Below are 26,468 nucleotides of genomic sequence, written 5' to 3' on the forward strand. Positions count from 1 at the left end.
TTGGGCTTGTGCTCACTGTATGCTCACATGACCACTCTTCCTGTGTGCGTGGAGGAAGAAATTGAGAGAGAGAAAGATCACATATGAACATGGGTGAGAGCCAGCTCTCTGATGTCTCATTTATAAGGCCATTCTTTCTATCATACAATGCCTTTATGCCTCATAATCATAGACACAGAGGGATAGATAGTAGCAGAAAGCAAAGATGACACCAACTTTTCTTATATTTGATATGAAATATTTATATTTGTACATCTTTTTTTCAGATCATTCTCATCATGGCAGCTACCGACCCAAGGATTATAAGGTATGTGGTATAAATTACAGAATGATGGTAATTACCCTTGCTTTCAGGTAAAGCATAAGTTGGAGATTATCATAGTCAAAAAATGCACTAACAATAATTGTCATATCATGAATGGCATACTGCAAGATAATTTACTAAATAAACTATGGAAAAATCAATAAATTAGCTATTTTAACCCTATTTTACATATGAGTGAAATGCATCTGTGAAAGATTAGGTAGCTTTTTTAAAGGTCAAACTGGCCTTAAAGGTCAACTATTTAGTAAATAATACTGCTAGAATATAAGCTGTTGTTGTAGGCCCAACACTTAGTGCAGTGACTAGAAGTTAACTGTGTTAATAAATGTAATTCCTCCTCTCATTCACTTTTGAACTCAACTCCAGATTATCACTTTAATCACTTCTTCAAAGCTATGCTTGTTAATATCACTGATGACCTTCCTGTTGATAAAATCTGAAGGTCCATTCTCAGTCTTTTCTAACTTGACATATCAGCAATATTTGACGCAGTTACTTCCTTCCTTGAAATATATTCTTTAATTGACTTCCAGAACAACACATTCTCCTATTTCTCCCCCTTCTTTCCTGGTCACTCTTTTGTCTGTTTCCTTTTCATCTTCCCAGCCTCTCAGTAATGGAGTATTCCCAAAGCTCGGTCTTCAGATGTTTTCTTCTATTTACTCTCGCTTCCTTGGTGACATCACCTAGTGTCATACCTTTAAATACTATTTATATCTTTATCCTGGACTCTTCTGCAGAGCACCACTCCAATATGTTAGCTGGTTAATAGATTAATAGATATGTGAAAGTAAACATGTCCAAAACTAGTCTCCTAATATCTCACTCTTCTACCCTTCCAATTAGAATGTTATAACTAATTCATACAAACTCAACTCTTCCAGTTGATTAGGCCAAAACCTTTGGTGCTATCTTTGACATCCAGTCCATTAGCAAATCCTGTTGGCTCTCTCTTCAAAATGCCCTCTGCATCTGATCACTTTTCACCTCCATTGCTATCACTCTGGTCCAAGCCAGCATCCTTTCCTTTATTTTGTTGTGATAGTTTTCTAGCTGAATTCCCTGTCATTGCCTTTGGCCCCTCTATAGACTGTTCTTAACACAGTGGCCAAGGAGATCTTATTAAATTTAAAAAAGAAAATAAAAAGAAACAAAGGGCATTTTTCTTGCTCAGAATAGAAGCCTAAATCCTTAAAATCTACTTTTTGAACTCATCTCATACTGTTTTGTCCAGTCCTGCTGTCTTTCTTGCTATTTCTACTATATCAGGCATGCCCCCACCCACCAACTCTCAGGATCTTTGCATTTATTTTTCTCTCTTTCTTGAATGTCTTCACTAATGTCTTCAGGCCTTTACTCCTTAGGTCTTTACTAAGACATTCTCTTCCGTATTCAGTCCCCATTTTCTCTCCTACTTGAAACTAACTTACCTTCCCTATCTCCCCCTCCCACAGCAACCATCAGGAGTTCTTATCTCCTTTCCTGCTTTATTTTCTTCCCATGGTATTTGTCATCCTTTGAAATACTGTATATTTTTATCTATTTGTTTTGATGTGTGTGTTTTTAAATCTATTTTTCTTTATTTGAATGTAAATTTTACTACAAGGGCAAGAATCTATGAATTTGTCTATCCTGGTTCATTCATTTGTCTCTCCCCAGAACAAATGAAGCAATGAATGAGTATTAGGGTTAGAATTCTGTTCTGTTTGGCCTCATATCTTAAACTAGGCTACTATTTATGTGTATTTGTCTTTTGTTATATATATATATATATGTCCCTACCTGTACCTCACCCTTCCTCAAAAGCCCTTAGAGTGATAACATTTTATGAATTTTAGACATGTGGAATGAACAATCCAGATGTATTTAATGTTGGTTCTTACAATAAGAATGATTGCTACATTCTGAAATTTACCTTCAAATATAGCAGTGGCATTTTAATTTTTACAAAGGGTGTGTGTGTGTGTGTGTGTAATGTTGCTATATATATTCTGTGTATACATATGTACTTTTTTAATCAGGTTATCAGGACACCCCATGGCATAGACTACGATGACTCCTTGGAAAGGTGCGATGAGTATTTGAGCCCAAGGTCGTGTAGCAAGCCCCGGCATTCAGCAAGGACCTTACTTGTCCATTCAGCACCCTCAACAATGCTGAAGCATCCTCCAAGCCCTGTGTTAAACCGAGCTTCTCTCAGGGAAAGGTAACGCTTAGTCTCTATTTCTGGACTACTGTTTTGAATAATCATCACTAGAAAAGAGAAGGTAGCAATAATGTATGTGAAGTGATTATTTGTAAAAGTATAATTTGATTTTCAGAGCCTTGAATTGTTTTTGCTTAGAACATATTGTATATTATAATAGTGTTAGATACTCCTCCCCAACCCAGTGCTCTTGAAGTGAGTTTATTATTAGTAAGTTTAGTAATTAGAGTGACTTTAATCCTAATTAAGTACTATAGTTCATAAAAGTGAAAAATAGAGTATGTGACAGTTTGCTTTTAGTAGATTTATAGGTATTTAATATTATAGGCACGTCTTATGTTTAAAAATAGCATAGATTATATTTTTCTTTTGGTGATAATAATGATGTATATATTGCTGGTATATGGTACCTAGTTTCCTCAAATAACCTCCCTCCAACTCTCCAAGAGAATCTTAATCATTTAAAAATTCTAGCTTTTCCTCTAAAAAACACCTTTGCAACCAAAGTTAGCCACTAGTTATAATTTGAATGTGAAAGAAATAATTTCTCTTCATCTGTATTTTTTTATTATTGTTGTTGAATCCAAGTTGGGAATTGCTTGCCTCTCTCACAAATAGTAACATAGAAAACAATAACTGTCACAAATTAAAAAAACAACACACTCAACCCTTAGTATAGTGGAACTTCAGTTCTCATTCCAGAAGGCTGTTCGAGAGAAGCTATTTGCTCAAAAATCAAATCATTTTTCCCATTAGAAATAATGTAAATTGAATTAATCTGTTCCAGACCCACAAATGATTCCCTCTTTTAACTTTTCTTATATACAATACATTCCTAATGCACTGTTTAATCTATAAATAAATACCTCTTTTCTTAAATTTATCAAACCACCACCTACTAGCCTTAAATAGCCACTTTCAGCACTTGTTCCAGGGGTGTCTTTCAGGTCAGCATGCAGCCTCTTTGCTTGTTCACATATCACTGCTTCTGAAATGCTGTCACTGGACGCTGGATAGATGTGGATAAGTCCTAGAAGGAAATGAGTGATTCCAATAGTAAACATTACTTAACATTGACTTGAGGAAGGTTGAGGTTAGTTTTAAATTTATCTAAAACAAAATTTGGGGGGGTGGACTTTCACTGAGGTGACACACCTGTGCTTTGAGTGTATTTTCTAAAAAAGATCTTGATTTAGTCTATAAAGAAAAATAAAATAACTTTATGGCATATTACTAGGAACAAAATCATTTTATTCTTTAGTGCACTCAGTACCACATCTTTAAATATGAGACATTTCTCATCTGGCTTTTCAGGTCACTCAGCAGTATATTTATGGATGTTTATACAATCCAATGGAATAATAAGGAATTTAAACTGCTGTAAATGTAGGTTATATATGCCAGGAAAAAATGGGGAGTATGACAAAACATACAGCTATAGGAATTTGTCTGGGTAAATATTCATTAAAATTAATTAAGTTTTATCTAAAATTGCTGTAAAATGCTGACTCCTTACTCATATATATGAATAAACAGACATTTAAAACCTTTTCAGTGACTCTAAGCAAATTAATTTTTTATTTATAGTTAAAGTTCTTTTTGCTTTAAGCGCATTTTAAAAACACCTCCAATAGAGTTTCACACCATAATAGTTTTAATTTTATGTGTTACAGTTCAGAAGTAGTTTTCCCTCAAAGTATAAATGTTAATAGTATGGCAGCATTTGTATTAGGATGTAGAATTATTACTAAAATCAGACTGAGAAATACTAGCAAATCTAATTTAAAAGGAACTGGTTTTCTTTTAAATCATGCTTAAGGTTTTGATTTTTGTAAGTGGAGTAAAATATTGTTATACAATCATTTCTTATACCCCAGCACAGACTAGCAGTGATGGCGAACCTTTTGAGCTCGGCGTGTCAGCATTTTGAAAAACTCTAACTCTGGTGCCGTGTCACATATAGAAATTTTTTGATATTTGCAACCATAGTAAAACAAAGATTTGTATTTTTGATATTTATTTTATATATTTAAATGCCATTTAACAAAGAAAAATCAACCAAAAAAATGAGTTCGCATGTCACCTCTGACACGTGTGTCATAGGTTCGCCATCACTGGAGTGGATGTGCAGGAGGTATCTTTGAAGGTACCATGGGGTCCTGTAGGAGCTACATATGGATCTCAGATTTTCAAGATGCATACACATGTCGCAAGTAAGGTCTGCCAGGATATTTGCAGAGATGCAGTGATACTTCCTTTTTAAAATGCAGGAGGTTAAAATTTAGACATTGTTGATTACATTCTTTACAACAGGTTTTATAAATCATTTATGCTGCTTATTAATAGGCTATACTCTGAGTAAACATATAAAATTGTAACTTTAAGAACAAACTGGGAGATAAAAAGGCAGTTTCAAGCAACCAATTAACATTTTAGTACTCATTCCTTTATAAAGGAATTACCAATGGCATTTTATGCACATGCACTATAATCATATCTAGACATTTTCATTGTTACTTATACAGCTTCATTATACTAATGTCAGTTTTGAGTTTGGTCAGGGATATAAGAAAGAGGAATGGTTGCTTTATTTCTTCTTTGACATTTTTAATTCCAACATTCAGACTCTAATAAAAGACATATTTTTCTTCCTTATTTTTCAATATTTACTTTTCAAAAATACACTTACATCATAGTAGAAACTAGACAAGTGATACCATCTGTACTGGGATGGGATCATTCAATTTTTATGTTCCCCTGAATTTTTTATTTATTTGTTTATTGAGGTATAACTGACACACAACATTATATTGGTTTCAGATGTATAACATGATTATTCGATATTTGTATTGTTCCCCTGTGTTCTGAAGAGTAAGAACATGATTGGATTATAAACAATATTTCAACCTATTGTAAATATTTTGTTTCATTTCATAAAATGTTTTATTCTGTATGCAGAAAGGAATTTCTTCCACATAGTTTGAGAATGATTCAATTACTAGAAAATAACCAATTTTAAATGCACTCTACATTGAATTATTGTTCTAATATGAAAATTTATATTCTTTATGTAGAGACAAAGCTCTAAAGAATTATGTATGGAAATTCTTAGAATGGTCAGATATATGGGTATGTTACTACAAAAGCATGTCAAAGTTTATTATTAAGTCTATTGAACATATTGTGAGTGCTTAATACTATAGCTGAGAATTAACCTGAGTTTATATCTGCCTCTCATCCTTGGTTGAAAGAAGAAAAATGTTACTTAATCTTATATATTATCACATAGGGATAAGAAAAAACTGACTTCCTCTGTCTGGCATTTGGAAAGATTTCTTTTTCTCACCCTCTGGATACAAGTCACCTTTGTTTTTTATGCCTACAGATTCCATTCTGATTGGTGTTCATCTTCAAACTGCGATGAGATCCATGACCGGGTAAAAAATGTCTTGAAATCACATCAGGCTCATCAAAGACATTTTTATGTTAGTTTCTAAAATTTTCCCTTGAAGCCTTTTTATAACTGGGCATATAAACCACAACAGAATGCTAAAGTTTGCAACATTTAATCATTGGGAAGGAAAAGATACCACCTCCATATCTAACTTTCTGCCTGACCTGAGTCGTGCAAAATGTTTGACACAGATCATCTGCACTATAAACAAAAACTAGGGGTTATTATCTCATAAAGAGTCAGTAAATAGTGACTTTATGAAACTTTTTTCACATCCTTCAAAATACGGGAACTCTTGTTTTTTGGGCCAGTACAAAACAATTCCATGTCCTACCAATAGATTTGATTCTAAATGGTAGAATGAAGGAGAGGATAAGAAAATATATATTTTGAAGAAGCCACCCATCTAATTTTTATGCTAATTAAATGTTTAAAAGAGGAAAAGAGCAGAGAAAATCTACCATGTTTAATAGGGAACATCAATATGAGAATATTTTTTTAGATAAGGCAAAAATGTATACATGAATGACAGTATGGAAATAATTACTACTATATATTCTTTTTGTGTTTGATTCCTTTTTCATTTATTAGTTTTAAAAACAATTATCGCCGAAACCGGTTTTGCTCAGCGGATAGAGCGTCGGCCTGTGTACTCCTTCAACTTTTCTTTAAGTCTGAAATTCGGCAAATACATAACTGTCAAAAAAAATCAGACACTTAAGTGCTATCCGAAGACATCTTCCAAATAAACATCTATATTGAAATTATTTTTTATTTTCTTGTTCTTAAAGCTTATTTTTCCAACCCAATGTACCTGGGTTGCGGACACATCCCCAGTAGGAGATGTGCAGGAGGTAGCTGATCGATGTTTCTCTCTCATCGATGTTTCTAACTCTCTATCTCTCTCCCTTCCTCTCTGTAAAAAATCAATAAAATATATTTAAAAAAACAAAACAAAACAAAAAACAATTATCATGGGTGTCATGTAGGGCACTAAACTCAGTCCTGGAGACATAACTGGATTATGTGACATTTTATATATTTTGAAACTATGTCATTGGTTGGATATAGATTTTAGATTGTGATAAGAACCTTTTATTGTGTAATGCCCCTCTTTATCTCTAGAATTATTCTTTGTTTCATAGTGTGTTTTATCTGATGTTAGTATAGGAATAGCTACATTAATTTTTGGCTAATATATGCAAGGTCTGTATTTTTCCATCCTTTGCTTTTTATCATTAGACTTAAAGTACATATCTTATAAAAGCACATGAAATCTTTTTCAAGAATGAAAATCCAGAATTTTTATGTCAACTGATGGGGCTTTCGTTTGGATTAATAAGTGTTTTTTGCCATTCATTTTCTTTTTTACTAATTTGTTATTTATTTTTTTACTATTCTGTCATTGGTTTCCCTAAAGATTTCAACATGCATACTGACAATCATAGTAGGACCTAAAAACATTAACTCTTTTTAATCCACCTCTTTTTTTGTGTTTCTATTATCATGCCTTTTAAATTCTGCATATATGAAACAGACAAATTTTGTTTATTCATTTAAGCTCATATTTACCCTTTCCATTATTATTCATTCTTGCCAGTAATTTCATGTTCCCATCTAGATTCTAGAATCATTTCCCTTTTGCTTAAAGAATTCCCTATGACACTTAGTAAGTCGAGAATTTCACCTTTTCACTTAAAAGAAGCACTTCACAGCTTCTCTATGGTGTATCCAAATTGTCAGCATCATAGGGTTACTTGAACACAAGCTCTGTGATACTGCCCTGCCATCTGATAACCTAGACGGCTCCTAGGCTACTAGCGGGCTAGTAGCATAGACAGTTTAGATGCACTGGACAAAGGGTTGATTGATGTTCTGAATGGAATGGAGTGGGTGGCACAAGATTTCAACATGCTACTCAGAATGGTATGCAATTTAAAACTCAGGAATTGTTTTTTTCTGGAACTTTCCATTTTGCATTTTTGTACTGCTGTTACCCAAGGATAAGTGAAACTGGAAATTCTGGACTATAATCTTTCAACATACCTACATAAAAAAACTTACTAGATACCAGCTTGAATGAATTTTGGCCTAATTTTCATATAGGAGAATGATCTAATGGCCTGGGATGGAGGTTTTGATTTCATAATCCAGTTTATTTGCATTCTAGGAGGCAGTATAATGTAGATCAAGTTAGGTCTGGATTTAAATTCCAGCTCTGCCTCTTAGTTTGTATCTTTGGGCAATTTTTTAAAAGTTTTTCTAAGTTTCAATATATTTGATGTGGTTATTGAAGGCTTAAATGATATCCATATAAAAAGTACCTCAGTCCTAGATACCTTGTAGGTATGCAATAAATATTGGTGCTGTCCATCTTTTTCTGTATTTTCATGTGAGCAAATGGGAATGTGAATGAGGAATAAGGGGTGAATCACCTCTTTATGTCCTGGGAATGTATTTTCTGACACTGACAAGAATGATACATCTCTTCAAATGTTTGCTTGATCCATAGTCAATAAGTTATAATAAGATGTGATGTTTTTGCCTCTTTGTTTATGTATGACCTGACCTTTAATAAAAAGACTATACAAGGACACTTATAATAGATGTATGTGTTTGAAATATATATATATAATGTCACAAAATAGAGTCTTAAATTTTGATGGGAATAACTATGAAGGTCATCTAGTCCTTTTTGTTTCTCAGGGCATAATTTGCCTCCATGAAATCGTTGATCTAAATGGGTATCAGTGCTCTGCAGTGATCTTACTCACTCTTAAGACAGTAACTCTGTTCTTAGAATGCTTCATTAATTAGAAAGTTTTTCCTTATTTTCTTTATTTTGTCCTTTATTATGTCTCCTAATAATTCTACCCTTTGGTCCTTTCTATCCATCGAGTTTCATGGAATAAGCAAGCCTTGTTCCAAGTGTGTGCAGGAACTCTGTCTTAGTCATCTTTCTGTCCTCAGAGTCTAGAATAGTAACTACCCAGCTCAAAATACAGGTTTTGTTTAATAATTAATTTAGGCTCAGATTTTTTAAAAGGTACTTTTTGTATGTTTTTTTCATATATAAACATTTGAAATTTAGTCAATATTTTTATTACAATGTTGTCAAAATTAATTTTTCAACTGTATTGACAAAATTAAAGAGTGTTATCATTCATTAGAATTTTTAAATTTAATATTTACATTCTGTTTTATTTAGTTCTTAAAACATATTTCTTGAAATGGAAAACATTGCCTTTTATTAATTTCTTTCACTTTTTTGTAGTGTCTTTTGTATTCCTGATAGCCAATTACACTTTCTGTGATGATAGAGTGAATGCTTCACTTTGTTGATTTATCAGACTGGGCAAAAATAAGTAACATCTAGTAGCTACATGCTATCTAAGAAAAAAGATCTAAAAACTAATAATAAGGAAAGGTTGAAAATAAAAGGACAAATATATACCATACAAGCACTAAGTAAAAGAAAACCATTGTAGCTATATGAATAGTAAACAAAAAATAGGGGGGGGGGCATTAATAGAATTAAATAGAGTTACTTTGTAAGGATAAAAGATTTTAATTTACCTAGAAGCTTTAATAACTCTAAATATATATTCACATTTTCTGTTATTTTTGACTTACATTTTTAACAGAATGCTTTCTTCACAATTTCATGCTATCAGCAAAATTTAAAAATTATTTTCTTCATAATCTATTTTCGGCTGATTTCTTATATAAAGTGAGTTCTTTATTATAATCTTTATAGCGGTCTACTTGTGCTTACTAGTTCCTTTTGTTATCAGTTTTCTCTATTTTTATTCTAAGTTTGAGTAGGTAATAAGGGTATTGGCCAGTCAGTGAGAAAGATATTTGATATTAAATTACATAAATGTCATACATTAAGATAATAATTACTAAAAGGATATAGTTTACAAAGCTATCTCTTTAGGATCCTATTTCTTGTGCTCTTGAATGTGTCTGAACAAGCTACTTATATAAGGAGGAGTAGCCATATATCTTGATTCCATCTAACAATGTGTAAGATATTACTACATATCTTATTGCATATCTTAATACACAGTATCCATTCCCTTTCATTTGTTGATTCAAGAAACATCTACTGGGTATCCAGTCTTTGATAAACAGTATTAGCAAAAATATAATAAAACTATTTAGTCTTACTGAACAGAATAATAAATTCTGACTTACCCTTTTGTTTCTTTCCTAAGATGTCCAAATATTTAATTCAATTTCTTATAATGGGGGAGAAGGAGAGCATTTCCCAAAGAGACATGTGCCATTTTAATTATAAAATGAATTAATGAAAATCTTCATACTTCTCAGGATGAGAGAGACCCAGAGAAGGAAGACGAACTGGAAATGAAAAGAGGTCTTTTCTACAAAGACTATGCCTATGACAGTGATCCCGAGTACAGGTATGAACTTGGTTAATTCTCTATAGAGAGGTCTTTCTCATAATTGGTACAAAAATAGCCTGATTCTTAATCTGCTAGATTTGTGGGTAATTTAGACTCAAATTAGCAATTATTAATTAATTATTTTTATATATTTAAAATATTTAACTGTGAAAAATCCTATTAAAATATTTTAATGTTTGCATTAAAGAAACTTTTCAATGAAAACAAATACAGTCAATGAATGGTGATGCTCTCATCCTACTTAAGGTTTTTAGTTTATTTGGCTTTTCTGCAAATCTGTATATCCAAGGCCTATTTTAGGCTTTATTATATATCCATGCTAGCTGTCTTATGTCTTCCATAACCTTTGAATATAAAATTAATTAGGAAGAAATTTTTTACTTCCAATACTTTGGGATTTGGGGGCTAGTATGGGGAAAGAATCTACTACCCATGTAGACTTCCTTCTCAATTTCATATTGCGTCTCTTACAAAGTTTTAGACAACTGTAATAGCCTTGCCAATTCCCAGGGCCCTAGGATACTCTTTCCTCCTTTTAGCACCTCCTATGTCTGTCTCAGTTCTCTTCAGAGCTTCTGGCAGCACCATCCTATTTGAGCATAGTCCTAATTAAAGACCAGGCATAAGGTGATGCTTCATATAGATGGGAGTTGGCCATGAAAAGAGAGAAGGATAAACGTAATTTGAACTTCATGTTTAGAATATGACTTGGCCTTTTATACCTGTTAATTAAAATTTTAGCTATGTTGTTTTTTAAGGAATTCGCTATTAATTTAAACTGTTTTCTGTTTGTCCATATTTTTGAGTTTACTAACAGTAGGAATACGCTCAATATAAATGCTATAAGTATGAAATTATTTATAACAGAATACCAATCTGAATAATTTAAATTTTACAAATATATTTTTAAGTAACACAGGGTTGAGTATAGTTTTCATTTCTTCTCCATTGATCACTATTTGATTAATAAGATGTAACAAACAGCCAAAAGCTACTTTAGTATTAAAAAATGGAAGAAAAATTCTAAATAATACATAGACTTAAAATGTCCTGAATAACTAAGAATAAAGATAAAGAGTGCTATTATGAACATTTTGTACATTGCCCACTTGTATAAGAATTTGGCTGGGGGCCAAAACCGGTTTGGCTCAGTGGATAGAGCGTCGGCCTGCGGACTGAAAGGTCCCAGGTTCGATTCCGGTCAAGGGCATGTACCTGGGTTGTGGGCACATCCCCAGTAGGGGACGTGCAGGAGGCAGCTGATTGATGTTTCTCTCTCATCGATGTTTCTAACTCTCTATCCCTCTCCCTTGCTCTCTGTAAAAAATCAATAAAATATATATATAAAAAAAAGAATTTGGCTGGGGTATCTAGCAGTTGAATTACTAAGTTGACATTGCATATTTAAGCTTACTGGATCATGTCAAACTGTTTCCCAAAGTGAGTGTATAAATGTTTTCACTACATCATCACTGACACTACCAAGCTCTGAAATGGTAATACAGCCACTTCATGCACTTTTTCATGGTCATTTATACAGTGTTCAGGTGGTAAGATTGACTTCAGGCAAAATAGAAAATATATCTCTAGACAACTCCAAGTGTTCCTATTTCACAGTTGACAGTGGAGGTAACATCATGGAACTGACAAGTTAGGAAATAAATTGTTGCATGAGATGTGATTCTAGATACATATATGAAGAAAATATTTATAGAATTTAATAGTCGGGACATATAGTTTTATATGGTACAAACTTAATAATCTCTAGAATGCCTAAGAGGTCTTACCTATAACAAGTACTTAATTTATTGAAGTAGGTCAAGGATTTATTTTTAAAAAAATAAACTTAGTCTTTGAGAAAGCCAGCATTTTATTTCTAGCAGATAATGTAGTGAGCCCAGAACTTAATTTTTTGTGATATTAAAATTATAACTTAGGTATGTTTTTAAAAAGTACTATCGAGCCTTCAGAAAAACTTGCCTTTTCTTCCCTATTGCCACTACAACTATTTCATAGCTTCCTATCTGTTCTTTTTTCCCCTTAAAACTGTTAAATGACAGTAGGTCCCCATCACTTCAAATACACCCTCTTCTGCCTTTTTTCCTGTTTCCAAAGGTGGTTCATGTTCAGTCTAATTTTCTGCTCCCCACTGAGGACAGCAGCAGCCTGGCACAGTAGAAAGGGCTCAGAGCCACAGACATGCCACCCCTTCCATTCCACCACCTGCTAGCTGGGTGATCGTAGGAAGTCATTTGACTTCACCTGACTTCAGTTTCCAGTTACTAACTTCAGAGGGTGTAAGTTAATATGTTAATATATGTAAATACATATAAAATACTTAGTAGTTCCATGCCTCGTAATTAATAACTTCTGTGTGCCAGTTAAGAACTATACTATAAACCTTACATACACTCTCTTTAATTTTTAAAACAATAACCGCAAAAATACAGTCAAGGAAGCTGAGACACTGGATGATTAAAGAAGTGGTCCAAGGTCCCCAGCCTCTAATGGATTAAATGAGAGTCAGTGCCAGGTCTGTCTGACTCTCCTAACTGGCCTTGAGCACCCTCTGCACTCTGCTTACTTACCTCTCTTCTCCGAATTTCTTTCAAACCCTGTCTCTCACACACAATTTTCATTTTAGTGTTCTGTAATTGTTTTCATGCAAATAATGTCACTCTTTAAAGGCACAGGCCTTATTGTCTTTTATTTCTCATAGTCCAAACAGAGTATACATACCTGTGAAGCACTTCATCGATGTTTGATTTAGACAGTTGTGCCTCTGGTCTAGTCTCACCATGGTAATCCCGTGTATTCTTTCTTACAGCTCACTTCAGCGGCCACGTGGCACTCTCCAAATGGATGACGGTGAATATTGGTCCAACAGGGCAGTCTCTTACAAAGGAAAGTCCCACCGACCCGTCTTTGAGAACAGCATGGACAAGATATACAGGAACTTATACAAAAAGGCCTGTAGTTCTGTTTCTCATACACAGGAAAGCTTCTGAGATCATCCACGATGAACTATATGAGTGTCCATGTCAACTTCAATGAAAGCGTTTGATGTGATCAATACCTGTATTCCTTTCTTTTTTAAACAGGTGGCTCTCATTGAGTGCAGTAGGTAGACTTGAATATGTCCATTTCTTCAAACGGCACATTATCATAGGCAAGCCTTTTTTAAATCACAGAATAGAGTGCTATGTTCCAAAAGTCAAAGCTCTGCCACACAATCACAAAGTCCAGTGTGACTGCGAGAGGATATTGTCACATGTTATCTCATGTCACCATTGAAAATCCAAGACTGGATTTGCTCTAAGCATGTTTTGCCTTAATCAACTTGTAATTTTCTCTTCATGTACTTAACTGGTTATCTTGTCTGAGCAAGATTTAATTAATATTAACTCCCTTTTCTTACTAATGAGCAAAAAGATATCCTGTGTAGAAATGAATTTCCCAAGAGTTTTAACCAGCATTTTCTACTTTTTCCCCTTAGAAAAGTCTATTTATATTTTTTAACTCATAAAAAACCACTTTCTTTTTAATGTTTTTATAATCATTCACTCTCTCTCCTCTAAAAGAACTTTCTAAGTTGCTTAAAATGCACAACAGTTATCTAGGATAGCAGAGCCCATGTGTGACCCAAAATCTGAATAACTTATTTTTAAAGATATAATTCTTTGTCTGATTTTCTAGAGCCATGTCTTTTGGTAAAAACAGAATCAGAAAATAGCCTCTGTTAGTAAACGTGTAGAGACTCATGGATTATATTGTAAACTAATTTATTTAAAGTTTTCATAGGTATCAAATGGCCCAAGAAAGTCGTATCCTTACTTTAAAGGACACTTGGAACCAAAATGGGAGTAAAGTATTATAGCAGAACTCTTTGTGGTAGGCACTGCAAAGTCTGTTGGTTGATAAAATTAGCTCCTTCCCCAACCCCCAAACACACACATGTGAGGCCAGCGACACTCTGAGGATAGGAAGAAATCAGTTACCTCACATTCACAAGAGTGGACAGAGGGAAAGCAGAGAAAGATAGATATGGCTTCCAAGCTTGAAGTTGACTCCGAGATAATGTTGTCTCATTGACTCTGTCTCTTGTTAATTCTACAGCTATGATTTTAAAAGAAAAAAATTGACTTGAACTTCATTTAAATTGAAATTAACTTGTAAAAGTGGGTGAGTTATTTTTGTATTAGGAGAAAATATAATACTTGCAATCTAATAATAGGACTTTTTAATTTCATGTTAAGAATGTTTTAGCATGACTTGAACTTCATGTTAAGAATGTTAATTGCATGTTAAAAATGTTTTAGTACAACAGTCTGTGATATGTCAGAAAATGCATCAGAGATAGGAGCCAGGAGTCCTCGGCTCTCGTCCTCGCTGCCATTTTCTAGCCGAGTCTCTTTAATTCCCTGGTCTTTAGTTTCCATCAGCTATCAAGTGATGAGAGTGGAATAGATCAGCATTTTCTGAACCAGGTCCTGTGGACCACTGTTTTAGGAAATGGTTGTAGAAATGTAAATGCCAGTATTGCATTGGTCATATTAGTTTAGGAAAATCTGTGCACTACATTTACCCTCCCCGCAACATACAGAGTCACAGGTAGGATGACAGGAGTGAGAGGGGAGGCTGTTAATGCTGAACCAGCAGTTGCAGGCTGGGGCTGTCCTGCTGGAACTCGGACATGTGGTCATCATAGTCATAAGAAGCACTAGTGTATCAGAGGCACTAAGAAATGCTGGCATAAACCTGTTTTGCTCTAGCATCAAGTAGAGAGTCTGGCACTTATTGGTGCTCACTAACAACATATCGCAGTAACCCAGAATTTTCTCAACAAAATAAGCATGTAATAGTATCTGTTGTCATGGCCATCTTTCCCCTGGTATTCTGTCTTCCTCAACCTCCCACTCCCTCTCAATGTCACCCTCGGGTGCATGTGGACACCAGCGGGGGAAATGCTGGACTAGGTACCCCTGGTATAAGGTTAAATAATGACGTTTTGTACAATAACCTTTTGACGGTCAAAATTGAATAATGCTTTTACAAAATTATATCCTCAATGAAATTTAGGTGTTTTTTTCTTCTTCTTTTGTGTGTGGAAATAAATGAAAAACTTCCCCACTTAAAAGTTGCTGCTTGTTAAAAAGAACAAATATGAACTTCAAAGAAAATGTTTTGCTATCATAGAAAAGCTCTCAAGTGAATTAGTACCACAGAAATTACTTACTGTACCTATATCTGCCAGTGGCTTTGACAAAGGCCACAAAAGGTGGGTCTCAGGGGATCTTCGGGAAGTGATGTTCTGAAAGCCACATCCTCTGATTAAAACTGACATCTCTCCGAGTCGGTGCAAATCTTTAGATACGTGGCATCTGTGCTAAGTATCTGATTACTTCTGTTCAGTGGTCTTTATTGCTATCCTAACTATTACTGTGAATTCTTATGTTTATTATCTTTAAAGGGTAAAAGCTTTAGTAATAGTTATCTTTTCTCATTGATAAAAGCAGAAAGGTGCAGTTGTTTATTATCCTAGACTTTTTTATATTTTTCACAATCTTATAGTAGTTATTGGACTTAATATGTAAGATAAATGGGCCTTTCTTCTTTCTTTCAATGTGTTTTTGCCCTTAAGTAAAAAAAAAAAGGAATTTTATAAAGGAAAATGACAATTCAACTAAAAAAACAACAACAAACGAATCATTAAACTGAGTCCTCCCTGGTTCCACTACTTTTTATATAACCTTGTTAAGTCATTTATCCTTCTTGGAGCTCAGTTTCCTTAATTATAAGTTGCTGAAGGAGTTATTTAGAATGATCTTTAAATGTTCCAACATTTCTATAATGGTATAGTTGGTTAATGTGGAAGATAAGGAAGCGTTAGGAAGCAGAGGAGTGTTAAATATTTGTGTGCAAGTTTTGGGGAGGAGACATATTCAAGAAAGTGCATTTTGCTGTATTTCTATGGATCACCTCCACAAAAGTACTGAACATGAGTTAGTGAGACAAGTCAGGGTTCTTGGACTCTAGGAGCTTACCTTGACTATTCCCAGAGGATCAGGCAAATACACAGCTGTGGTATAATATCTTGGATTTCCTCATTTTTACTCTATCATATTCTTTGTAGGTTCTTGTAGACAATATATTTTTTCATTTTTGTATTATCTTTGTAGCCCTAGCACCACAATCTGGATGTATCTTTATTATAGCAACTGATAAACAGAAACTGAATTATCAATGACTTTCTCATGTGTCCTTTTCTCTTGTTCTAGGTTTGCCTCTGCATTTGTGTCACACAGTAGATATACAGTGTTTGTTGAATAACTGTATGAAAAAATACAGGAAGGGCCACTAAAAACAATACAAAGCCTAACTCTATCTGGATATGAAAAGTAAGATGTCCCACCCTGGCCAGGTGGCTCAGTTGGTTGCAGCATCATCCCATACACCAAAAGGTTGCAGGTTCAATTCTTGGTCAGGGCACATAACTAGGTTACAGGTTCAATCCCCAGTCAGGGTGCATATGGGAGGCAACCCACTGATGTTTCTGTCTCACATTGATGTTAACCTATGTCTGTCTGTCTGTCTCTCTGTTTCTCTCTCTCTCTCTCTCTCTCTCTCTCTCTCTCTCTCTCTCTCAAAGTAATAAAAACATATCCTCAGGTGAGAAAGAAAGAAAGAAAGAAAGAAAGAAAGAAAGAAAGAAAGAAAGAAAGAAAGAAAGAAAGAAAGAAAGGTTATATCCTATGAAAGACACATCTTGAAAATGCCTAAAGAAAGTTGTCATTTTTTCATGGTGAAGGGACTAGAGTCAGGAAGGAAGGAAGGAGGGAAGGAAGGAAGGAAGGAAGGAAGGAAGGAAGGAAGGAAGGAAGGAAGGAAGGCATGACAAGACTGTTGCTAGCAGTTAGTTGATACTTGTAGCCAAAGAGATAAAAATGCAAAAGATAAGACAAACTCTTACTTGTGCCTTGGTCCTCAAGTTCCTCAGATAAGAGAGTTAGTCTTTCTGTGTGAAATCTGTTTTTTAAAAGAGTACTCTTAAGATAATAAGAAGTCGATATGACAACCTGCCTTTTTGTTTGTCTGTTACTTGGCTAACCCACTAAGGTATAAGGCATCCAGGTGACCAGGGCCAACTCCTACACTGCTGCTCAGAGGGTGATAAGTACAGGGTTAGGCAATGGACCAAGAAAGCAACTGCCTGCAATTGTTCCTAGCACCTTATGTTCCAATTGAGTCTAAATCCCTTCTATGAAATGAAAATGTCTTGGTTCCCAAATGAGCCTTAAACATTTTTTTCCCAGTGTCTTATCTTCTGTCACTCACAAAGCCATACATCTTTGACTGAGGGACTGAATCCTCTATCTTCCAGCATTCAGATGTAAACAACCTACTTAATCTAGAAACTGTTGCTCTCGATTAATTAAGAATTAGTATGATAAGGTATTTATGTGAATATGTAAGCAAAACTATCTCAATGAAATGCAGTTTTTTTCACTTTTACTAATAACTTAATCTTAATCTCAGTAGGTTGCATTCAAGCTGTGAAAAATGACATACATGAGCCTGGTGTAAGAGAATATATCCTGCTCTAATTTGTATAGTATATGAATGTATGCGGGTATTTAGAGGGGACATTTTTTTCACTTCCCATCCCCACCTTAGTGTCATCTTTAGTTTTGTAAACAAGAGAAAGTAATATTTATTAAAGATCACCATTTGTGCTTGGTGATTTACATACATTATCTTATTTGATCTTCACAACCACTCTGAAGTAATCTCAGTGTTATAGACTCGGTAACTAAGGATCAAACTGCTGTGGTTGGCCAGTCAATGGTAAACTTGGATTTGAATCTCACCCCAACTCTGCCTCTCAACCAGATAAGTGGTTAAAAACCTCAGTTTGTTATAGTTCATAGGTTTTTAAATGATGGAGCTGGTATCTCTTCAGAGAGAACCTCAGATTACAATGCAAACTGAACTCACATTAATGCTGTAAAACCTGGGGCAGATTGCCAACATTCTAACACTAAAAATGAATAAAGAGATCATTTGGTGAACTAGGTTGGACATTGGTGGAAGTGTATGAAAGGAATATCACTGAAAATTTATCTGACTCATGATTTCATGGCAACCAGAGTGGATGTATGGGATAGTGGCAGGTGAAGGACTCACAATGCTCTTTCTGTGGAGCTCTAGTTACTCTCTCTGACTGAGTAACTGCACATTCCTGTAGAATGAAATATTTTCAAATATATATTTTTTTAATTCTCACCCGAGGATAAGCCTTCACTGATGAGAGAGAGAGAGAGAGAGAGAGAGAGAGGTGAGAGAGAAGCATCAATAGGTTGCCTTCCAAACTCACCCCCACAGGGGATTAACAGGGGATGAAGCCTGAAACCTAGGTGTGCCCTGACCAGGAATCAAACCCAAAACCTTTTGGTGTACGGAATGATGCTCCACCCAACTGAGCCACCTGGCTGGGGCAGCACTACATTGTTTAACAGCTTTATTGGGAGTATAATTGATATACAAAGAATTGTACAAATTTAATATGTACATTTTGATGAATTTGGACACTTGCAAACTCCTGTGATACCCTCACCACAATCAAGGTAATTCAGTGCCTCCCAGAGTTTCCTTGTGTCCCATTTTTGTTTGTGAATTATAAGCACCATGCTGTAAAGTATTCTATAGGACTTACTCATCTTATGTAACTGAAACTGTGTTGTTATTAACAAACTAGAGGCCCGGTGCATGAAATTTGTGCACTGGGGGGGGGGCGTTCCTTCAGTCTGGCCTGCCCCCTCTTGCAGTCCGGGAGCCCTCAGGGGATATCTGACTGATGGCTTAGGCTGGTGGAGAGCAGGCCTAAGCCTTCAGTTGGACATCCTTAGCACTGCCATGGAGGGAGGAGAGGCTCCCACCACTGCCGCTGCATTCTCCAGCCATGAGCCTGGCTTCTGGCTGAGTGGTGCTCCCCCTGTGGGAACGTACTGACCACCAGGGGGCAGCTCCTGTGTTGAGTGTCTGCCCCCTGGTGGTCAGTGTGCATCATAGTGACTGGTGGTTCCGTCGTTTGGCCTTTTATTATATAGGATAAAAGGGATTTTAAACCCTTGTCAGATATGTGGTTTGCAAATATTTTCTACCATGCCATAGTTGTCTTTGAATTCTATCGATTGTTTCCTTTGTTGTGCACAAGCTTTTTAATTTAATATGATTCCCCTTGTCTATTTTTGCTTTTGTTGCTTGTGCTTTTAGTGTCATACCCAATAAATCATTGCCTAGACCAGTGTCAAGAAACCTTTTCGTAAGTTTTCTTTCAGGAGTTTTATAGTTTTAGGTCTTACATTAATCTTCAATTTCTTTGAGTTGATTTTTGTGTATGATGTAAGTACAGTAGGGGTCCAATTTTTTTTTCTTTTCTTTTTTTTTTCATGTGGCTATCCAGTTTTCCTTATACCATTTTTTGAAGAGACTATCCTTTCTTGGCATCCTTGTCAAAGATCATTTGATTGTATATGTGCTGCTTTTTTTCTGGGTTCTCTATTCTGTTTCATTGCTATATCTCAATCTTTTTGTTTTATTACTCTGGCTTTGTAATTTAGTTTGAAGTCAGGAAGTGTAATATCTCCAACTGTGTTGTTCTTTCTTAAGATCACTTTGGTTATTCTGGATCTTTTGTAGTTATACATGAACTTTATGATTTTTTTATATTTCTATAGAAATTGTCATTGGGATTGTGATAGGCATATCAATGAAGTGATGGGGATAATGATCTATAGATCACTTTGAGTAGTATGTACTTTTTAACAAGCCACATGGCAGCTACAGAAAAAAACATATAGAAGATAATACAAAAGAAAATGAATCAATAAATATCACTACAAAAAAAATCAACCAAACACAAAGGAAAAAGAGCAATAGAAGATTAGAAGAACAAAGAACTACAAAACAGAAAAACAAAATGGCTAAAGTAAGCCCTCTTCTATCAATAATTACCTTAAATGTAAATGGATTAAACTCCTCAATCAAAAGACATAGAATGGCTGAAGGGATAATAAAGCAAGACCCAACTATCTGTTATCTACAAGACTAACTTTATATATAAGGACACACATGCTCAAAGTGAATAAATGGCAAAATGGTATTCCATGCAAATAGCAAACAGAAGAGAGCATAGGTGGTTATAGTAATCTCAGAAAAAATAGACTTGAAGTCAAAAACTGCCTCAACATCACTACCTTTCTGTTGCAGTAAAAGTTTAAAGTTATTTAGCTTTCTGAGCTTATAATATAGTTCAGAAATAAGATGAGAGAAAACCTTTAATGTCTTTTAACATACGTAATAGAATTGAGAATAGTCATATTCTGTTAGAGGCTCCCTTCTATCAATGAAACTTATTCTTCACCTGAGCTTTTGTTTGTGTACTTGGTTTTTTTTTTAAAAAAATATTTTATTGATTTTTTACAGAGAGGAAGGGAGAGAGATAGAGAGTTAGAAACATCAATGAGAGAGAAACATCAATCAGCTGCCCCCTGCACATCTCCTACTGGGGATGTGCCTGCAACCAAGGTACATGCCCTTGACTTTTCAGAAAGTTCTATTTCTCTCAACATTGTACAGTAAAAAAAGCACCTCTTCACAACTTTTCCGAACCTCATTTTTTACTACCTGTGAAATAGGATGTTAGTAAACATTGCCTTCCATTCCTCAGAGAAATATTAGAATTGAGTAGGAAAGTAAATGTGGACACTCTTTGACATACATTAGTTACTATCATAATTGCTTTTTGGAACTGATCTGGGAAAATGAATTTGCAATTTGAAAGATATTCCATCTGGTTCTAGAGTTGAACAGACCTCAGATTTATTTCCTTAAATTTGTCATCTCTGTGTTACTTAACCTTTCTGAACTTATTTTTTCACTTGAAAAATGAAAGATATTTTCATAGCATTGTGATCATTTAAAGTTAATGCATGTGGAGCACCTTGTACAATGCATGGCATTCAATAGAGTAAAACTAAAATTCTAAGTCAATATAGAGGGAGTATTCTGAAAGATCTGAGGATCTGATTGGGGGAAAATGGAAGATGAGCTGTGAATGAATGTAAAAAAATTCAAAATTATTTTAAGCCATGAGACCAAGTTACTTAGATTTTTGGTATGGCTTTTAAATTTAATAGTTATTTAATGTATGTAGGTTGTGTAGAATTATGGAAAGAGCCAGATATACCTGTGTTTGAATTCTGTACTGTGGTGGTATCTGGAAGTTGAAACCTTAACTTTATCATTCATGAAATGGGAATGATCTTACCTAGGATTGTTACTATAAAAAATATACTAGGTAAATGAACCAAGTGACTAGCATTGTACCTGACAAGAAGTATATGCTTAAAAATGATTTAGTACCCTTCCCCTGTCATTAATTGTTTTGTGCCTAAACCCACCCAGGCAGAGACACTGCTCAGCCCTTACCCTGGGATCCCTGTGCCTCTGGAAGAGGTTTCTGTAGAGTTTACAACGGACACTAAGTCATGTCTTCAGTCTCTGAGGATGTTATCCATTTAAACCTTACATGCGATGTCTCTCACTTGTTAAGGTATTATTTTAAAAATAAAACTAAATTTAGTTTGAGGGTGTATCCTGTCAAACCAGTTTTGACATAGGAAGTTTATTTTGTCCTTATTTTGAACTCTGTACCTTTATATTTTACAAATGAGCTATATTCTTTTGATTTGGGGGATGTGAGAGACGGAAGTTAGCAGATCATTCTAATTCAGTGGAGGTAATCCTAGAATATGTCGGCCAGAGGAACAGCCCTGTAGCTCTTAAGAATTTGGCATGACTGTGACTGAGCAATCACCACCTTTTTCAGAAGAGTATACTGTTTGACACCAGTCACAGAGGTCTGTGTACAGCTGTGCTGTTAACAATGGGGATATGTTCTGAGGAATTCATCTTTAGGCATTTTCATTCTTGTGTGACCATAGAGTGTGTTTACACAAACCTAGATGGTACAGGCCAAGCCACACCTAGGTTATATTGTACAAGCCTGTACAGCATGTGCAAAACAACACGAGGTTAAATCAAGCACAAGCGAAAATGATGCCATTGAGAGGTGCGGTAAACATGAGATGTGTGAGGCTGCTGCTGGCCTAATATGGCATATTGTTTTATAGCAAACTTTTTATTGTGAGTAGAAAGAGTCTAGTCTAAAATAATGATAAACAGTATAATATAGTAAATACATTTACCAGTAACATAGTCGTTTACTGTCATTACCGAGTATTATTTACTGTGCATCATTGCATGTGCTATACTTTATCTGACCGCAGCGTAGTAGGTTTGTTTACACCAGCATCACCACAAACACATAATGCTCTTCATAAAGATGGCTACGACATCACTAGGTGATAGGGATTTTTCAGCTCCATTATAATCTTATGAGACTGCTGTTGTAGATTTGGTCCCTCATTGACCAAAACATCATTTATGGGGCATGACTATATATATACTTTTCATTAAAGTAGACCCATCTCATGTTTACCAGGTGATTCTTTAGAAGTTTTAAATGAAATATTTTTAAATTAAAAAATTTTTCTTTAGAGATCTCAACCTAAGATATAAATAAAATAAATAAAAATACATAAATAAAATGAAATTTAAAATATATATTTTTTGGAAACTGCTACCTAATCCTACACAATAAAAGACTAATATGCTAAGTGTCTGGTCATTCGGTTGACCGTTCAACCAATCAAAGTGTAATGAGCTAATGATATGCTAAGGACACTCAACCGATTGCTATGACGTGCACTGACCAGCAGGGGGCAGACACTCCAACCAGTAGGTTAGCTTGCTGCTGGGGTCTAGCCAATTGAGCTTGAGCTAGACAGGCCAGACACACTGGAGCTCTCCCACGGTCCCTCGTCCTTCCCTAGCCCTGATCGTGTGCTGGTAGGGTCCCTTGGCCTGACCTGCATCTTCTTGCAATCTGGGACCCCTTGGGGGATGTTGGGGAGCTGGTTTCAGCCCAACGGCAGAACGACCAATCGCTATGAAATGCATTGACCACCAGGGGGCAGACGCTCAATGCAGGAGCTGCCCCATGGTGATCAGTGCGCTCCCACAGGGGGAGTGCCATTCAGCCAGAAGTAAGGCTAATGGCTGGCAACTGCAGTGGCAATGGTGGGAGCCTCTCCTGCCTCCGTGGCAGCACTATGGATGTCCCCCAAGGGCTCCCAGACTGAGACAGGGTGCAGGCTGTGCTGAGGGCCGCCCCCCGAAGTGCATAAATTTTGTGCACCAGGCCTCTAGTGAATATTATATTTTATCTATTGCATCTTACTGTACATAAATTATTCATTGCCCAGAAAATAGCCTAGTGGTTAAATACATGGCTTCAGAAATCACATGTCACATGCCAGGTTCAAATCCCACTTTAACCACTTAGCAACTGTGTGACCTTTTCTAACCTGTTAAATGGAAATAATGGTGCCAATCTAATGGGATCAATATGAAGATTAAATTACTTACCAAACACAGAGTGCCTAAAACAATGCTCAGCTCACAGTAATGGCTCCATGAACGATATTATTTACGATGATGATGATGATGTATCTGACTCATTATCTATTGGACTCATCTGAAATGTATGTTTTCTGAAACAATTGGTGTACCTCCCTTTGTACCCCATTTTTAATAATATTCTGTTATTAAGTAAAAAGTTATATTGAAGAGGAATCTACCACTCTACTAAACAAGAACATGTTAAAAACATTTTGCATTTTCCTAAAGGATAGAAACAATATGCTCTCCTGCCTCTCCTTTGTGGCCCAGCAGTTGTTCGCATATGATATTTCTGCAACTGTGCTGCATAAAGAATGTGTTTTGGCATAGAAACTGCATAATTTGGAGAGCTTTTTGTTGATCATCTTAAACAAAAACAGTCAAACTCATTTCGGTTCCACTGGAAACCCAAGGAGGGAAATTGTTTTTGCCAAATGAGAGAAAAGGTGCCAGTTTTTGAATTAGGAAGTGTTTTCAAGTGTTTATGTTGAGAAAATGGAAGGAAAAGAACATTTGACTTCAGTGAATTTTTGTCTAGTAAACATTTAAAGCCTTGGAAACAATTTCTACTAATTTTTATGATAAATAGTAGTTTGTATTTTGCATAGGCCTTAACATTTCCAAGCATTTTTACGTAAGTTATTGTCTCCTTAGCATGTCTATGAATTATCTAGGGCAGGATTGTAATCTGCATTTTTATTTCTCCTTAGCATGTTTGTGAATTATCTAGGGCAGGATTGTAATCTGCATTTTTATAAATGAGAAAACTATAAGTTTTGAGTGTCTCTTGCAGGTGACACAGCGGATGTGTAAGTGACTGAACTAGGACTTAAACCTATATATTAGTACTTTCTCATAGATATTCTAGAACTTTTTCCTACTATTGTTTGATTTTCTTTAGGTATTAGATTTTAAGAGATGATACTTGATTCTCAGTGATCAATTCACTTCTGTATTTGGAGGTAGCTTGTTTTCTATGATTCACAATTTTCATATGTTTGTAAATACCTCCAACCATTTGCTTTCATGCTCCCTGCTCCCTGCTCTGTCCTACCTGTTGACCAGTTCGCCTACTTATTAACACATCCCTGATCCACTGAGCAGCGAAGGAAATTACACTCACCATCCTGTGACTTGTCTGCAACTCTCCCAGCAAGGCTTAGTTGTGAAGACTTCCATGGGATTGAAAGAACTCAGTGATCTGGTTACCACAAATGACTGGACTTGGGTGCAAAGCTGCTGGTGAAGCTTTGGTTGTGCTCCAGTTCAGTGGTTCCGAATCCTGACTGGTCAGAGTCGCTCATGTGAAAAATGGCTTCCGCACTCACCCTGCAGGGATCCTGCCTGAGGCAGACCATTTACCTGTGTTTTAAGAGTCTCTCCAGGTGATTGTGATGTTGGTCCAGGTTGGAGAACCCGGAGTCTGCACCTACAGACTCCCTCTGTAGTAAGGAGCATAAAGAGCATCTAGGGCTTTTTGTGTTTTCCTGATTTAAATTTCTCCTTTTAAAACATTTTTACCTTGTTTAACCTTTTCATCTGATTTTTTAAATTTTATTTTAGGCACAAAATATCTTTTTCTCCAAGGAAGATAATGACTGGTTCTTGATTTCCATGTGAATTATGTATCTTTTCGGTTATTCATGGCTAACCTTTAAATACCAGGGTTTTATCTTTTTTCATCTCAACAGTTATCAGATCATTTATTTATGTATTCATTAAACAAGCCTACTATGAAATAAATATGGTGAGTGGCCCTGGGCAAATATAAAATAAGACAAAATCTGGACCTCACACTTTATAATACAGAGTGTTGTAAAACTTGAAGTGTATTGTGGATGTATACAATATCCTATCTAATAAAAGACAAATAGGGTAATTAACGGTACCTCTGATACGCTTCCCATTAGCTAATCAGGGTGATATGCAAATTAACTGCCAACCAAGATGGCGGCTGGCAGCCATGCAGCTGAAGCAAACATGAGGCTTGGTTGCCCCAGCAATGGAGGAAGCCAAGGTTCCCACCTGCTGCGGCCCGGCTCTGAGCCTGAAAGCAACAGCTCCAAAAGCAACTATGTTTCAATTATAGAAGCCAAACAAACCCCAGATACCTGCTTTCAGCAGCCAAGGCCTCAAGCTGGAGCCGAGCCTCAGAGCTAGAGCCAGCTCTCAGCTCCAGTGACAGCTATAGAAGGTAAATAAATCCCAGAATAAAAAAAAAGAAAAAAAGGAGAGGCTGGCAGCTTCAGTCGCCCACCTGCCTGAAAACCGCCCTCAGCCCCTCACCCAGACTGGCCAGGCACCCCAGTGGGGACCCCCACCCTGAAGAGGGTGCGACCAGATGCAAACAGCCATCAACCCCTCATCCAGGCTGGCCAGGCACCCAAGCGGGACCCCCACCCTGATCTGGGACACCCTTCAGGGCAAACCAGCGGCCCCCACCTGTGCACCAGGCCTCTATCCTATATA

At 35.8% G+C, this 26,468-nt stretch overlaps 1 protein-coding gene across 7 annotated transcripts in view; it reads left to right on the plus strand.

Annotated features, from left to right (window-relative positions):
• Positions 1–16,662, plus strand: part of SPATA6 (spermatogenesis associated 6) — a 68,999-nt gene extending 52,337 nt beyond the window's left edge. For 3 of the 7 annotated variants that reach the window (XM_014544815.1, XM_014544817.1, XM_014544818.1), the window contains 5 exons: positions 267–307; positions 2,344–2,531; positions 5,917–6,016; positions 10,321–10,412; positions 13,243–16,662. In XM_014544815.1, coding sequence (XP_014400301.1) covers positions 267–307; positions 2,344–2,531; positions 5,917–6,016; positions 10,321–10,412; positions 13,243–13,423 — 602 coding nt within the window. In that variant the 3' untranslated portion in view covers positions 13,424–16,662. The remainder of the gene's footprint in view (positions 1–266; positions 308–2,343; positions 2,532–5,916; positions 6,017–10,320; positions 10,413–13,242) is intronic. The other 4 variants (XM_005872515.2, XM_005872517.2, XM_014544816.1 and 1 more) reach the window with 3 other exon arrangements.
• The last annotated feature ends 9,806 nt before the right edge of the window (positions 16,663–26,468 follow it).

This window comes from Myotis brandtii, unplaced genomic scaffold (assembly GCF_000412655.1).
Source record: "Myotis brandtii unplaced genomic scaffold, ASM41265v1 scaffold382, whole genome shotgun sequence".
NCBI classification, from domain to species: Eukaryota; Metazoa; Chordata; class Mammalia; order Chiroptera; family Vespertilionidae; genus Myotis; species Myotis brandtii.